At 42.5% G+C, this 17,738-nt stretch overlaps 1 protein-coding gene across 1 annotated transcript in view; it reads right to left on the bottom strand.

The window, feature by feature from the left end:
- LOC131293241 (voltage-dependent calcium channel subunit alpha-2/delta-3) overlaps positions 1–17,738 on the bottom strand; it is a 52,404-nt gene that overhangs the window by 21,156 nt on the left and 13,510 nt on the right. The window contains exon 3 of the mRNA XM_058321320.1: positions 11,766–11,876. Coding sequence (XP_058177303.1) covers positions 11,766–11,876 — 111 coding nt within the window. The remainder of the gene's footprint in view (positions 1–11,765; positions 11,877–17,738) is intronic.

Below are 17,738 nucleotides of genomic sequence, written 5' to 3'. Positions count from 1 at the left end.
TTAAGGTTGTTTGAACATAAATTGTATTGATTGTTGTATTACAAAACTCTGAAATGAATGTTACATTTAACAAAGGTCTTTATCAATCTTGCATCATTTGATATGAAGAATTGTACAATTAAAAGCTACAAACAACAAACAAGGATTTCAAAAAGCCTTTCCGAGTGGTTCTTCATGACAAAAATAACTTCCTTTATAGATATAGTGTATTGAAATAATTGAAACGTTATGGTAATATATGGGAGAAAACTAGTGAAATGCGAATACGGTCTGTGTATTGTTTTTTTTTTTTTTAATTTTTATTAAACTTACATACAAATATGTTCAACTTGCCATTTACTCCCAAATCGAATCTGTTCCTCATGCAAGTGTGGTTTATTTAATAAACCATAATTAGACACACATTTATCTCACCGATTTGCTTCAATCGTATCAAAACGCGAAGGGAACATTAGCTTCTATTGTTTCCCCAGGGGAAAGAGAAAATCATAACAAATTCCCATTCGTGCAACCCAACAGACAAACAAACGACAGGAAGCGATAAAACAAAGCGATCAAAAATCACTCCTCGGTGAAAACACTCTTTTTAAAGACCGCACTGATTGTGCTTCCGCTTTGCGGGGGGGGATGGGGATGGAAAACACAGCTGAAAAAGCATCAAACGGAGACACCAAACATCGCGTACGACAGTCGTTGCTTACTCCCTTCCCCATTTCACCACAGTGTCGCCGCGCGCCTCAGCTAAGTGGAAAATAATTGTTCACGCTACAAATAAATTAACCTCTTCTTAATCATCTAATCTGCTTCTGGGGTTGCATGGGGTAGGGGGCCCACGTGGAAATCGACGTACCATGGTGGCACATTTCCGCCCACACATACACACACACGCACACACGCATGGTGTTGAGGAAAACAATGTGTATTAACACCGTGCCAAAGTAAATAAACAGTGGAAAAGGCGTCCGCGGTAGGGGGAGGTGGAAGGTAGGGTGGGACAAAAAAAGAAACATACGATCCAACGGTGGAGTTTTCCAGCCCCCGAAAGGACACCCCGAAAGCCGGCCCGAAACCGAATAAATGGGAGACAATAAATTCCACGATAATTTTACGATTCCGTTCCCTTTCGGTGTGCCGCTTTGTGAAGCGCAACACGCGCATTCAAACGCGCCCTGACCACCCCCCCCCGGGCGCCCTGGCGGAAAAGCGTTCGTCGTTTGTGCACGATTGCTGTGAATGGTTGGAAATTTGTTGGGAACGGCAGTTCAAAGTTCGTCAGCCCACCCGAGTGCGTTCGTTTGGGCGGTTGGGTCGGTTCGTTTGTCATCGCAACACCAAGCGCAAGGGTGGGAAGATGGGGAAGGAGAGTGGGAGGGATGGGGTGGTTCGTAATGGAAATGCGGGTCCCCCTTAACCACGACTATCCGCGAAAACGCCGGTGGAAATCTGCACTCGTCGAACAAACAATAAAAAAGACCCCAGATACAAACGTACCTACACACACACAAACAGAGACTAATTCGTAAAAATGCTGCCCAAAGAAGGCAAACACTGGAACCCCCCGGTGAGTGGGTGGCAAATCTTCTGTGTAACCCGCTACCGTTCGTCAAGTGTTTGAGCTTTTCTATCGTTTTTCCAACTGTTCTGCGTTCACACTCTTTGCCGCCTTGCAGCCGTCTGAGCGTGGAGCGTTTTCCGACACGACTTTAAGTTACGAGCGTAATGAGTAATTTCCACGGGAACGACGGGTTGAAACGATGGAACTTTTCCAGCACCAACTCGCATAACCGGTGCAGATTCTCGAGCTTAAACGCGTCCAACGCTTCCGAAAGGCTGAATGTTTGTGCCGAATTTAGTGTTTGGGGAAAATTTGGCGAAATATCGCCCCTTTTCTCGAGGGCCCCGTTGCTCGTTAGTAAAGTTTTTCGCCTAACGATGAGCGGATTAAGCGCGCTCGAAAGTGATTTAAAGATTCTCTTCGCGCCATTCACGTTCTTCGAACGTCGTGTCGACGGAAAACCTTTGCCACAACCGAAGCTAAAAGCGTGGCACTTTAACAATAGATTTTCCCGATTGAATGCAAACGATCATTACACGGAGCAACGATTACATTCACGATGAGTGTATCATTTGAACGCCATTCAACCGTAACGAACGAACGAGTTCACAATTTATTGGGCAAATTTTTAGGTTCTGTTCATCATATAAAACTTTATAGAAACAGTGCCTATGAATTTAGAGCAACTGGCTTTACCTTAACATTACCGTGTGAAAAATATGGAGATTTACGTTTGAAGGAATATTTGTTATTGTTGGTAAAACTAGTCTTTTTTCAGTACCGTTCAAAAAATTTCAACAAAAACCCATAATTTAAAACTAAATAATATTTTCGATGTGTTAAAGGAATATAAACATACTTTGTTTTATGTCTTGTACTTTACAAACATGTATATGTTATTACGATCCAGTAATGAGTTTGTGGCATTATACTTAACGAATGTATAATTTTTAGCAACTTAATAATTTCATGAAAAAACTTTAAAAGTACAAGACATTGCTTATCAAACTAATGGTCCACTATTACCTGTAATTTTATCTTTATTTTTGAATAACAAAACACATACTTTAGTATTTTCGGAAGACAATAAAAAATATCTATATGTGCTGGTTGGTATTACTTCTTTTTGAAACCCAACCGTTTCCAACACATTTTCGACAAGAAACAAAAAAAATCTTTATCCTTTAATTTTTAACTGTAATCGATTCATGGAATTTACAAATTAATCAAGCTACAAATTAATCCAAGACAAGTATATTGGCTTTACAAGAATTGAAAGACTAATCGATGGCAAGCGTTAAATCGCTTGAGGTTAAATTCAATTCCTTAATTTGCTTATTTAATTTCTCGTATCGAAATCGCTTGTAATATTCACGAACAAGCGTCCCACAGACGGATAATTATTCATTCAACACTTTTGCCGACCCCGCCAAGCAGCAAAACTCCAACCTTCCCCAAACCGACCCCAGGGCCACGATGGAAAACAAATTGAAAGAAAAGCTCCAAGCGTGCTAAGCACGCATTCGCACAAATGCACACTCGAACAGAAAGGTTCGCATAAAAAAGCGACAGAAAACACACATCGGAACACACGACCCCGAAAACGAGCAGCGCGGATCGAAGGGCGGGCCGAGACAATCGCAAAGTTTATCTCGCCATTTTCCTTATGTTTTCCGCTCAGGAAGGGAAATGTGTTTCTCCTTTGCTATTTTTCACTTTTGCTTATCCTGTAAAAGGGCGCGTTTCGTTACGAAACAACCCCTGCTTCCGAATCGTTCACTCTTTTGTTTCGCTTTCACGCGTGTTCTCCGTCCCGTTCCGGTCCCATTCTTTCACCTCGATCCACCGTCGTTACGACACTCTTGGACTTTTTTTTTTGTTTCCGGAAGAGGCGCTTTTTTTTGCCTTGGTTCCTTAGCCTCTTCTTCCGTTCGTGTATTACAACCGATCCGGCAGCCATCGACATCGACAACGGCAGATGCTTCGAAGGCTCACTGTCTTTTACATTGACTTTAAGTTGAACACTTTCTTAGCCAAACACATTTCATATTCATTCTTTTTTTTTGTTTTCTTGCACTAAGTTTTTTCCGTTTCGGGATGTGTGTGTGTGTGTGTGTGTGTGCCGGGTCTTGTTTGTATGTACGGAATCTTCGCTCATTCAAATGAGCGCCAAGGTTCACGCGTTCGTAACAACCGTTCCGGCGATTGTTGTTCTCTTCCCACGCCGAACACCGTATCAGTACGTACTTGTATTCTTTGCCACCGTTTTCCTTTCCTTAGTTATCCCACCATTCCCACACTTTCGTACAATTTCCTTATTACACACGCCCGCCCCCGGACCCTTATTCGGGCGGTTTATTTCCATTGCCATTACCGTTTTCTCATGACGCGCGGTTCCACACTGCGTTCGCTTTTATCTCGCAAACCGTTCCCATTTTCCGGATGAACCTTTTTTCCCCCTCCCCCTCCCTCGCTCCAGACGGTGGCCAGGCGATGGGTCTGACAATAAGATGGTGAAAATGGCGCAATGGAAGGAATGGCAAAGACCGAGAGGACCGAGCGGGCAAACATGTCCGTGCATTCCCGTGTTCGAAATGGCTTGGTTGGTTTGTTCGAAAACCTTTATATGCTACGCCAAACTCGGGCAGGGGGGCGGGGGGGGGGGGGAGAACCATCGGGCGTCATTTATAGGCCAGTCTGCCACCATCTTCCAACACCTCTAAGTGTACGTTGTAAACAATAAATATTACAGTACCATTTCCACCAAACAGTAAAGCCTAATGCCACCTCAAAATGGTCGCTGGGGGTTTTTTTGTTTCGGAAAAAATCTATAAAAAAAACCCGGCTCCCGTTCACTTTTGATTTTGAACAAAGCAACGGATTCGACAAAAATAAAATGGGTGCGAATACATTTGCATTTACATTGGAAATCGTTTTACACTCGTCCAAATTAAGAGAGTCTGCATGTAATCGTCTTTATACCGATTAATGTTTACCCTTTCGGAAATAAATTTCTTAGAAAAATGAAGCAGTTTTAATTTGCTTTCTATATTGTTTTTAAATGTGTTTGCGGCAAACACACCTTATTCAGTACGTTGTTCCAATGTCCAATTTGACGAAGTTAATTTAAAATTAAACAACTTCCATACCATGCATGATTTTGTTTCCATTTTAAAAATATTAAACTACGCTTCCACGAAAATTAGACATGAATTTTGAATTGCTTGCCTTCAGAAAGCTTGGGCCATAAATAGGCCACCCCGAATGCACGTCCTCTTCCCCTCCGTAACCCTCAAATAATCAGCGCCCGGGTCTGTAAGAGACCCCGGTATATCTGATTAAATTCATCAATATTTCCCATAAACTCATCCCAAGCATGTTTTTTTTCGATCCACTTCTCGCATTAATTCATAAGCGAATCCCTTCATCAATAAGTCACCGACAAAAGGGTTGCGGAACCGTCGTTTCTCTCGCCCCCTTTTTTCCTGAACGGCCTGTCGATTGTCCAGTTGTCTAACGAACGGCACACAGTTCCCTTTTTCCACCGTTGGAAAATGTCAATGGGAACGCTCTAATGGCTTCGTGTGCCACCCGAAATGTTCACCGATACCTTCTTCAATCACCGTCACATCAAATATTCAATTAAATACCAAATTTAGACCCTCAAAGTCCAACGGCTTCAGTGATGTCCCCGCGCGTGGTTCATGCGTGGATCGAAAATTCATGGAAAAATATTTCGAGTTTGTTTTATAATTCGATCATTGCGTCGTATGTTGGGTTTTAAAAGGTTTCCTTCATTCATTTTACATGTTGTATGTAAGGTTGAGAATGGCACAAATGCTTTTCGTGGTCATTTGGTTATTTGTTACTTCTGCAGTAAGCTTTACATATTTACACGTAGCTTTTTATAGAATGTGAAATAAAGTTTTCAATTGCAATTTTTAAAGTCCAATAAAAAGGTACCACATTGGGCTCTTAGTAAGTATGGCCATCGATTATTTTGTTTCTCGATATTTCTCTTCGGGTTAACCACAACACTCCACATTCGGGGAGCACCGCTCGACATTTAAAGGTCATTCGTGTAACGGATTCTGCTGATGGCATTTTGAGCGAGCCCTGTCTGCCAGTGGACAACAGTGCGAGTGTTCTAAAATGTACAAACCCAGCTCATCACTCGCGTAAAATTCAATCATCCTGTCCGTAGCGCGCCAGTCGCGTGACAGACGCATCAGCCGCGCGCAGGATACGACCCAAAGGGCCCCGGTTCCATTTCCGACCCCGAGCCAGCTGTCGACGTGTGGAGACGTTGCGAACAGCTGGAGTGTTTTATGGGCCTTTACTTCCGGACCCCTTTTCCAGCAAACCATGTGAATTTGGAATGTGGTAGGGTTCCCGGACCCGGACTACATTTGCTCACCGATTTCAAACCGATGTTCTATCAACTTCAAAGAGAGCCTTTTTTTGGTTTTCATTGCTATTCTTTTCAAGATTGTATGAAAAATCTCTAAATCTTCCGCTAAATACTTATGGGGCTCTAATCGTGTAATAAAGAATCTAATGTGTCTTGATTAAGAAAACTCCTTTACCGCTGGAAAGTGTGCTATATTTCATATGCAAAGGTAATGTAAAAGTTCCTCTTCATATCACTTCATATCAAACATTGACATAAAGCTCATCGTACGCCAAACTTTTCGTTGGGTCAAAATTCATCTTTTATATTTCTTTCATTGTAAAGGCTTCAATTCTGTTTTGTTTGTCGTGTTATGCATCTCGCTTTTTTAATTGCTATACAAGTTATAACATATTCTTTAAGTACTGTAATGGCATAACAAAAAAGAAACTAAATTAATAAAATGTAAACCAAAGATGAAATTAATTAAAAATAAAGCATAGGAAATACATACGTTCTGCAACGAGAACAAAAAAATGACAAACGAATCTTTCCAATTAAACTCTCTCCAACCAACCGCATTGTTGTACAATGGTAGCTTATCTTTGGAATTCCAATAGCGAATTCATAAAAGCAATGAAACGATTTGTTGCACTTTAAACACACAATGATTGACCATGTTGCCACAAACTAATGTTACTTTCATTTGCAGTTAGATAACAAATCCTTCAAAGAATAAAACAAAACCAAACGTCGACAAAACTCATCGGAAGAAGTGAAACACTGCTATTCAACGCCGCGCGCAATAGAACCTTTTTACGTCGTTAAACGGAAACCAACACAACCGAATCCCCGACCCCTCCAATGCTCCCCTGCAAGCGATGGACGGCTCCGACGGACACCCTAATGAGCGAACAAGGCGAATTTTCGTCATGTTGTTTACCATTACTTAACATTAACTGTTGATGGTACGCACCGGAAGCCACTGTTTGCCCATTGCCCGCCATCTCGTTGCGCCGGCCGACCACCATTCCGCAAACCGTGGAAGCACAACGTATCGCGAGCCGGCAGAATGTTGGCTCGTTTCGCCAGAACGACTTTGACGCCGCGGGAGGCCCTAGGATCGATAGTAAAAATTCTACTCTCTCCGCCACCAGGGACAACCTTCCCCCGTCCCGCTTGGCACGTTTTCAAACCGTAGGGTTAACGTTACCGGTAAATGTGAAGTGAAATTTTTAATTGAATTTCCTCGAGTGTTCGCGGACGGTGTCGTCCGTTGGAAAACCGTTGGGAGGGTGGAGTTGGTGGTGAAATGGGCACGCAACCACATTAGGCGCAGCCACCCATTTCGCACTTTCACTTTGACGTCATTGTTGTGCGTGCCGGTATTGGTTTTATGCCTTCCCAGGGCACTAGAGATGTTGCCAGGGACCAGGGACAAGAAAAGTGAAGTTGAAACGAGTTTGGAGCAACAACAAAAAAACACCGGACGAACGAACGACCAAACGCCAGCCATGGATCCAAAAAGGACTAGAGCACGTGCCAACAAATAAACAGAGGAATCAAGCATTCGGCGGAATCCATGCGAAAACGCAAGTAAGCACACCGAGGGAACTAGACCACGTCATCTTCAGGCCGGGTGGATTCTTCCGGGAAGGATAGCCTGGTTGAGGGGACAGTGGGGGCAGGGGGATCACGGGCGGGGAACGTTTGATATGCTCGTCATGACACTCGATGTTACGCCTCGATGCTTCCCGAAACGGGTTTATGGGCCCCACTTGCGAATTCATCATTGCTGACTGATTATTATTGCTGTTTTAGTGGATTAGCTGGATTTCCAATTGATCTCTGACCAGTTTCCGGTCATCCCCACCCCTTCCCCGGTTCTCGCGGGTCGTTGATATGCTGACGGGTTTCTAGAAAAGCGCCGCCCGCCAGCTAATGGATGGAATTGTTAATTATTATTAGAGCGATATTTCGCAAATTGGCCATCCAATGGCGGAAATTGATTGTGATTGCGACTGCTCCGAGGCTTAGAGTACGCTGGAACAGCTCATAAACAATGGGTTATGACAATAAATTTCGTCGGAAAAGATCCCGTTCATCATCCTAGGATATTTGAATGTTGGAATGATTTATAATTTAGTTGATGTTTTAAATCCATAACAGCGTAGTTCAAACATCCGAACGAAACATATCATAACAAATGGGCAATGGAGCAGTTAAACGAGAAACAACAGCGACGCCCTTTAGCAAATGGAACAATACACGCCTGTATAGAGTGTCTTAATTACATTAAAAAAATATCGCACTTTAACACGTTGCGTGAAGTTGAAATATTTTTGAGCTAAGCGTTTTATGACACTTTTTTAATACAATCTTTATCGATAAAATTTATAAATAACATTTACGTATTAACTGTCGGTTTTTAAGGCTAACCAAAGTCTAAGCTTCCCAAAGGATATTACTACAATTTTTATGTTGCATATTTATTTATTTATGGGACCAAAACTTTTTAGAACTAATGATAGCTGGCTATAAAAAATAATAACCATGACAGTAAACGTGTTAATATGATTGGCTTATTTTGATTATCAGGCAAGATTAGAGATCGCAAAATTTAGATTTTGGTCAAAGGTAATTTTACATTTTCCTTAAGGAAAATAATATTTGATTGTGCTAAAAAATCTTTTGCATCTACATCAAGGTGCTATCGGTTCTACATTTCTAATATGGTTATTAGTAACAATGAAATGCCTCGTGGAAAAGAGAACTTAATTGACCCTTTCTTAATAAAAAGCTTGGAAACATGTTTTAAAAGTAAATAAAGGGAAAATAATATTTAGGTTTAGTAGGTAATGCAACCATTCTGAAGTTCCTGATGCGTAAAAAACGCTTTTGAAAATCTCTCTGTAGCTTTCCAAATTGCATTGCATTATGTATGTTAAGGAAGCCACCAAGCATTGTGAGCGAGTGTGTGTAACACAGTGTCAATACTGTTCAAAGATACTAATCTGGCTCCACGTTCGTGGCTGTGACAGGTTCTGGTTCGATTTTTTCCCCGCTCCCGCTTTCTCAACAATGCCATCCAATCCCGGAAAAAGCGCTTCCTTGGTGCTGTTGTGTTTGTACTTTTATGGAAGTCTTATTTTTCCGCGCTCGGTTACCATGCCATTCCGGGGAGCTTTGGTGGGGATATGGAAAATTTATTAGCCCCACTATCTTCCAGCGCTTCATTTTCAATCCGGCCCGGTCCAGAGTTCGACCAGGCCAGGCCTAACAAAACACCCCAACACACTGCCAGCGTTGTCCCGCGCGCGCTGGAATGTGTGCCAAGTTCATCCGAAACGAAACCTCGCTAGCAGACATATTTCAAACATGGCGGGAAAGGAAGGGATGGACGCGCCTCGAGTGTCATTGGGGTTTGGAATTATTTTATTTCTTCCTTATGTTGTCTCCCTTCTCCTCTCCATATTGTGAGTTTATTTTGTCGAAAAAACCATACGCCTTGCCCGAGAGTAAAATGAGGAGGATAGACAACGAAAAAATAAACTGATGATAACAAACCAACAGAACCAAACCATAGAGCAGACGGAGTCCAACTTATTTTTCCTAAAGTAAGCGATTTTCGTTTGATGTTTTACTTCGAAAGGTGAAAACAAACAAACAAAAAAAAAACCACGATGAACCCAAACTGTTTTTAACTCTTGAGCATTTTTATCCCATTTTATTTTACTTCCCAAGCACTCGCTTTACTTGCAGTAACTTTTTTTTCTTTTTGTTCGGGTAAAAAAGATCCCTCACATATACCTGCTTAAGGTACGATTCATATTCACCGACAGACCCGGCAAGGCACGAGTTATGAACAGGGCGCGCGCTCGGGTACGAAACACTCCATGAAAGTGGTAACAAGCGGGTGGACTGAAAATTAAAGCGTTCTTCGGGAAAAACGGAACTCCACCGGTCCACCAGGAGAGCGCATTGTCATCCATTCGGTAGGTAAGGTTCGGTAGTAGGGTTTCGCAAAACGGACCACAAAACATCCGGCTTCTCGGCCGTTGAAATGGAACGACGCTCGTTTCGGCCAACCCGTTCCATTCTGGCCAACGGAACGCAAAATGCAACGGAAGAAGAAATGCGAAAAGCGCGACCGAGGGCCCTCGGTATTATAATATTCAGAGATTCCGTTTTCGTTGTTGTGTATTTCCTCGTTTTCTCTGGTTGCTCATAAATATTCGTTAAAGTGCTTTTGTGAGCCTTCGTGACCGGTACACCGGGAGTCCTTTTAGGATCTCTTCCAGAGGGAAGGATTAAAATCGGGCGCCTCTTGACGGAGCATAGTAGGAAAAAGTTCTTTACAATGAGTACTCGTTCTATTCTCCGTGGTGATTGTGTTTAATTTCGGTTTCCTTTTTTTCTATTTGTTACGAAATCACAAACAGAGAAGGTTGGAACTTGTTTTTGCCATTTAAACAAACCATTTTATCTTATGCGAGAAATCAACTTGTGTGACATTTGGTTTACGTTTTAACAACATTAACAGAGTTCTATGTATCTGCTACAAGCAAGCTCACTGCATCGTAATTGTATTTTAGACAGTACGGGGATTAAAAATTAAGTGCATTAACTCGTTCGGAGAGGCGTTAGAAAACGCGAAATTTCCCCTGACTAAAACATTTCCATAACCATGATTTATGTTTCTTTTCGGAAACTTTATTCAATGTTATTGGAGAAAATCATGCTATCTCTCATTGCAATCCGGCGAACGATTTACGACCGGTGACCCTTGTCCAAAAAACGGGCGGCACGGTGCAAACTTTTGCCATACCCAACACTAGGGTCCCCAATAATCAAATCAGCTTCGTAAGCGATTGACTCGTCGAAAAGGCATCGAGTCCGCTGGCAGGTTCGTGTTCGTGTACGTTTTATTTCCTGCTTGTTTTTTTTTTTTTTTTATTGGAACGAAATGAAAAGTAGGGAAACCACACCGTCCGACCAGACCGGTCCATCGGCTCGGCGAGAACGAAAAACATCGAAATCCTTCCACGGGCTCATTTATCATGTTCCCGTTCGTGGCGATACACGGCATACAGTTAACGTTTCTTTTATTTTGTTTTGCTTTGTTCCGTTCTATGCTGCATCCGCCCTCGTGCAATTTGAAACTCTTCGAACGCCCGGTAGTGTTTCGTACGCTTGGACGTGCTTGCCTTGGCCTGGTGTGCTTGCCCACCATTGCATCGAGCTGTGGAAGTGGAGGCACGGAGATGGCTGCTGCCGCCGGCGAAACCCGTCCGTTTAGCCGAAGGGGCTGAATCCAATTTACGGAGAAATTTCCGTTCGAAAGGTAATCAAACGTTAATCGGAACGTTGAAGCGTCGGGCACTGAAGCCCCCACCCGCACCCGCAATCGGCCACGGATCTGCACTGCACCCAGCTTTCTGCGGAGTGCTTATGGTTCTCTTTTTCTCCTTCTCTCTCTCTCTCCATTTTGTTGAAAGCCACTACTTTTTCGAAGAAAGCATGGTCGTTTTCTTCGATTGGCTTCAGCAAACCGGCGATGCACGAAAGCACTACGAAAATCCTCCATCTAGGCTCAACGGTGAATCCTCAACGAATCCATTCTTTTGCCGGAGAACCGAAGGCTCGTTTGCCGACGAAACCAGGCAAACCAGGAGGCAAGATCAAACCACACACGGCCACGGCCTAGAGCCTTGCCTAAGACCTTGCCAACACAGCATCCATTCTTCCCCTACCTCCATTTCCTCTCCCACCGTGTATATGTGCTGGCTGTGTGCGTGCAGGACGCATTGCGCTACTCACCATTACGGCGTTCATTTTGAAATCCATAAAGTTCTTCACTTCCGTCGCCAGCTCGCGCAGCAGCAGGATGCCATCCTTGCGGGTCACGTCCACGTCCGAGTCCTTGAAGCGCTGCAACGAAGTAAGAACACAAAAAAAAACACAGTGAGATGAAAATTGATTTCAATAATGATTTCGTTAGTTTCGGCACGAGCCAGCTCGTTTTTAAGCGCCCGGCGAAATCGGACCCGGCAGGAATGCGAACATCGGTTCGCCAGTTTGTACACAATCGATTTTGTTCCACACAGGAATGTGATGGCTGCGATGTGTATTAAATAGTTGTCCCCATTTTGAGCTGTTGTGTTCGGAGTGGATTTTATTTTGCTTACGACTTATTTTTACTTCCTATTTTATGTTATGTTTTGCTTTGACTAGTAGCCATTATTGGTAAGTTTTCCATCGAAATGATGATTACTTTTTTTCAACACATGAAACGTTGGTTAAATTGTTTGCTATCCAAATTTTCAAACAGGAACTGGAATGAAAACATAAACGTCACTTAGGTATAGATCCTGTTTTCCATGATTTGGTCTAACAATAGCATAAAATATACTTTGAAACATTACATGTTACTAAGGACATGATCATAGCCACCAATAGTCTAACATACTTTTTTAACTCAAAGAACTAAAAATACAGAATTACGTTTTCTTACCAACGTTAATCTCTAACTTTTACCTGGTCAATATTAATTCTAACGCCTTTCTCACATATAGTTTTTAAAATAATCTGATAGCATCATTAAAAATTAGTTGCAATCAAAACTAAAATCGAACAGCTACTATATAAACTCATTTGTGTTGACTGTGACTTCCTGTAGTAAAACATATCTCAAATCACCAATGTTTCTAAAAGAAAATGTCAAGAAAATAAATTCGTAAGTTTCGTAAGTAAAAATTGTTCTTGGACCTACCTTGAATCTAGTAACTAATAATATTCCCTAATAACCACTAGTTTAAATATAAAATCTCTCTTTGTTGGCGTAGTGACCGTCTTCGGTAATGCCTACACCATTAAGGGTTTACTCGGCTTTTTCCTTTTGCATGTGTGTATAGTGGACAACATGACATGTCACAATATGTGTGACAGAACCAAATTATAAATCTATAATTCGGAATATATTTTATCAATTAATGCAACGAATATATTTTATATATAGAATATATTTAATCAATTAATGCAACGATTAAATTAATGCATTCGCGCACAGTCACATTGTACCTGTTTGGTTTCTCTAGAAGAGTACGTATCAATAATGATGCTAAGCGTTGCATTGCGAAACATATGAGCTTGATTTTTTAACATAATTGATTCCAACAGATGTCGTAAAACCATGGAAGGCTAAAACAAAAAATTATAGCAGATTGTGTAACAATCAGATCCAAATTGAATCTTTTGTACTCTGATCAAACAACACGTGTTAGAGTACGCAAAGTAAACATTCATCAAACACATCGAACCATCTACTTAAACCGAAGCGACATAGTACAATAGTTTAAACAAACACAAAACACTTAAAATAAAATGTAATAAGTAGGTCACTAAGCAAGTATAAAGTAAACGGACCAGATCGAACATTGCAGTACAGTACAGTACAACGGAACCTCAGTCTCAGTAGTAAGACAGTAGAGTTGTATAGTACAAAAAACACCACACAGTTCATATAGCTCGTCATGAAACTTACAAACAATTGTAGCTGATTTTGGATAGTTCGAAAAAGAAACCAGTTGAATCTATCACACTTCGTAAAAAATAAAGATATCAAATAAAATGTAACAATGTACATACATCAACTTTCACACGACGGATAATCACCCATCAATTGAACTATAAATGCGTTAAATGATACGCCCTAAACGGCGTACCACGCATCGAAATATAACGAACCGGACGGATGTACAACAACAGTTATTACGGCTTCATTCATTGATTCAATCGTATCGTAATGATTCACGCGACGCGACACGAACGATTAACATTCACACTTTCCATAAAATTAAACCAAATCTCCCATTAGCGCCAAAAGCGCCACATGATGTGCGTTCCATATTTAACTTATCGATCGGGCGCACCCGCGCCAATGTTCGAGCAATTTGCAGCTGAAAGTCCCCGTCACCACGTCGAAAACACACACACACACACACACTAACACACTGCGCCAGTGGCCCGGACTCCAATCAGGCTGAATTGTAAAACGAATTAGTGTCGAATGACATATTAATCTAATTATCAATCATATTTTATCGCTTATCCGTTATCAATCAAGGTAATTCGGAAATCATGTTCGCCCGAGGACGTGCGGTCACCGGAGCGTAGCCGTTTTCCGTCAGCCGGAACCCAGCGGGCCCGCCAGCGAACGGCCAACGTTCTCGAATCGTGGCGGTGGCCGCCTGCTGTCAGGAAACCGTGTGAAACGGGGCTACCGCTTCCGTTTCGGTTCTGCCTGGCAAACTACTGCTTTACTTCTTTCCACAATGACAACACTCGGGTGTGTATGTGTGTGTGGGTATGAGTGTAAAAACAATCACATGTTCTAGTATGGCAGGACGAATGCGGACAGTGTCGGGAAATCGGTTTTCCTTCGCCGGCCCACATTGTCCCGTACCCCCGAACGTAAACCGTCACGTCATTAACGCTTTTGTTCATCGGAGCCTCATCGAGCGGTGGCGGTTCCGGCACGACTTCTTCGCCGCTTCCGGTTGCCGGAAAGCGACCGAGCCCAAGCGGTTGGCCCAAATCGATGTGCCGCAATCGCACCAATACACCAATGCCCCGGATCCCAGCAACAAAGTGTTGAGACGGCCGGGCTGGCTGTGTGCGTGTGTGCGGGACGGCCGCGTTCGGCCCGTTCGATCCGATGCGGCAACCAGAACCGATTATGGACCATCCATCCCTCGTAAAATCCACAATGAAACCCGGGCCTGTCTTCGGGACCGGGTGCTCGCCATTAACGGACGATCCCACTGCGATGGGAGGAGTAGTATTTGGAATGCTGGCCTACGCTGATTAGCGCAGGAATGTGCCCGGACAATGGAGAACACCAGGCGGGAAGGGATGGAGGAAAGTAAGCCTGCGGTTGGCAGGTTGCAAAGGGGCGGTCGGGCGGACGAACGGACATCACACTGGCGAGCGTCTGGAATTTGTGTTATTATGTCAAGTTGCTGCCAATGCTATCCTTGACCTGTCCTCTCGATGCTGCCCGACCGGTACGGAACGTAACGATGGAGAATGTGTTATTCAAAACCTCCACATAGCACATACTTCTAGTTTGAAGAACCGGCCAACCTTGTACAATAGAAATATCTAGAATTTCGACGACTGTTTTAAAAAACTAACCAAACCTTTATAAACACGCTACAAACGTACAGTTAAGCAAACATTCGATAGATCAAAACCTTTTCTGACATATAAAATGTATATTAAACTTTATACTATATTATTATTATTATTATTACTATTATTATTATTATTATTATTATTATTATTAATATTGTCTTTTTACACATTTATTTATTTGTTTATTTGCATTCGAACGGCGTGGCAGCTTATTAAGTCTCATCTCGAGCTTCCTCGGTTGTTAATAGTCATTATGTGAATTGTAATAACTGAATTAAATTTTAAAAGGACAATAGAACTGCCACTTATAAGGAAATAGAATAAAAAGTAGTTTTTTCAGTATAAAATCTTGAATGTACTGAAAAACAGGACGCTATTGTTGTAAAACAAATTTATTATCATTTCGTTGTGTTATTATTTATTATTATTATTATTATTATTACTTATTATTTATTATTATATTCAAAGTGTATGGCCAAACATTGGAGTTGATCAATTTTTTTTTTCAAATTTTATGTTATATCAAAATGTTGGCAAACCAATTGGACGAATTCTAAAAGCAAACCGAATCATTACCCTGCAATGATGCGTAAATTACAGTTCTGCTTACAAGTTTGTATACTATGTAATACTTATCACAATTGCTTACTGAATTTTCGCTTAATTTTAATGAAACACCATACAATTTTCACCATAAAAGCTACAATTGTAAGGAAAAATGGTTCACAAATGGCGGTGCATTTTTTAACTTTCTCATTTTCCCGATTTTAATTTTTAAAGAGTGAATTGAAAATATTGTTTTGTGCAATCTCTGACTCCAAATTATCAAACGAAACGGATTTACTCCAAACACGACCACCCAAGGATGTTAACTTGAAGAGAAATAGAAAAGAAGGTTTCGAACGTTAAAAAATGCTCTTTACATAGCTCACCGGGTTGGACATGGTCAACGGTAAGATAGCACAAACATTTACATCGTGAATTGAGTTAAAATGTTACAGCAAATGTGTCTTCATAAAATGTAAACCTGTAACCAAATGATTCGCCACAAGAACGTCCGATTGGAACACTGCTTCGGAAGGCTCTAAAAATCCCTTTCAACCCTCATCACGATGCCACCACAACACACGTGTTCCATAGAGAGACGCATATCGCCCGTACCGGAGGGACATATATTTAATTAAATCCTTGCAGGGCAGGGATGGGGCAAATTGGCTGCACATTGCTTTCCCAGTTCTGTCATCGGACGCCACCCCGGTGGCCGTCATCATCCGTCAGCCAGTGACAGAGCGATTAACGTTGACACCTGCCAATAAACCGTCGGCTTCGGAAAATTAATTCCAACATTTCAATCCCGGCGGATGCGGCTACCTGCCGCGCTCCCTTGGGCCCTCCCCCTAGCTGCCGCAAAGACGCTCGGACCCAGCTTAGGTGCCGGCTTAGGTGAGTTAGTGTGAAAAATACCCATCCGGAACGCCCGTCAAAACGGAAGGCAGGAAAAAACACAGGCGCGAACGCTAATAACAATTATCCATTCAGTTTGAATTTTAATGCTGTCGAAATGATTTCCCGGAAAATCTGCCCCATGGATTTGATGCGTTCCGTAGGACCATTCGTCGACCCTTTTCCACCTCCCCATCTCGGGCGCGGAGTTTCCCGTACCTTCTTCGAGTTTCGCAAAACAACACGGCGAAAAACAGAGCCGGCGGATTCCAGCTTTTCCATCTTAACGTCGACCGCAGCGGAAAAAAATCCTCCGCGGTACTTAAAGCGCGCGCGCGCGCACTTGATGGACACGAACGGACCGGTTGGGATCGAGTAAATGATAGCAGATGTGCTCAAAAAAAAACAACAGACCAAGGGAAAACACCGTGGGACGGGAAGGAAAGAAGGCACTTTGGAAAAACAACAGCCACTTCCGTTTCGGCTCGCATCCCAAACGGAGGAAAAGAGCAAAATGGGAGGGAATGGTGGGTGGGTGAAAACGAGAGCGAGGTAATTAAAACCTTTACCCGACTTCGCAACGGCCCCTACCCTGCCTGCGAACTCCAGTAATGCCCCCTCCACACCCTCGACCGGTGCACCGATAATGGGCCGGTGTCAATAGTGAACGGAAAGAAAATGAAGCGCCGAGAAATTTTCCTTTCGATTTACCTGAGTCGCGGGTTTGGCCCGCGTGGTGGCAGGGAAGGATTCTTTTCAAACTCGTCCCGATGCTTCCCTCATCGCAACTTCTAAAAACCGACCAGACCAAAAGCACCGAAAGGCAAAATTCACGAGACCAAAGCTTATTGACGCGAAACGACCTTTCATTTAAGGGGCTTTTTTTAAAGAGTGCCCCCAGGTACTTCCGGTCGAGTTTGCTAATGATGTCTGGATGGTGTTTTTAATTGATCATTCCCGAGCGAAGTGGACCGTAAGTTCGCTCGACGCTTTATGCGAAAGGAAAATTGGATGAATTATAGCAATTAGATACCACCAGCCATCGGACGGTATCGCACTTTTGTTCACGCGCATAATCCAACCATGCAAGCAACTACTTTTTTTTGTCTTTGTTTCGCTGTAACTTATTAGATCGGAAAACCAGCAAAACAAAGA

The sequence above is a fragment of the Anopheles ziemanni genome, chromosome 2 (genome assembly GCF_943734765.1).
Source record: "Anopheles ziemanni chromosome 2, idAnoZiCoDA_A2_x.2, whole genome shotgun sequence".
Lineage (NCBI taxonomy): Eukaryota > Metazoa > Arthropoda > Insecta > Diptera > Culicidae > Anopheles > Anopheles ziemanni.
This window is presented reverse-complemented; position numbering and strand designations above follow the sequence as displayed.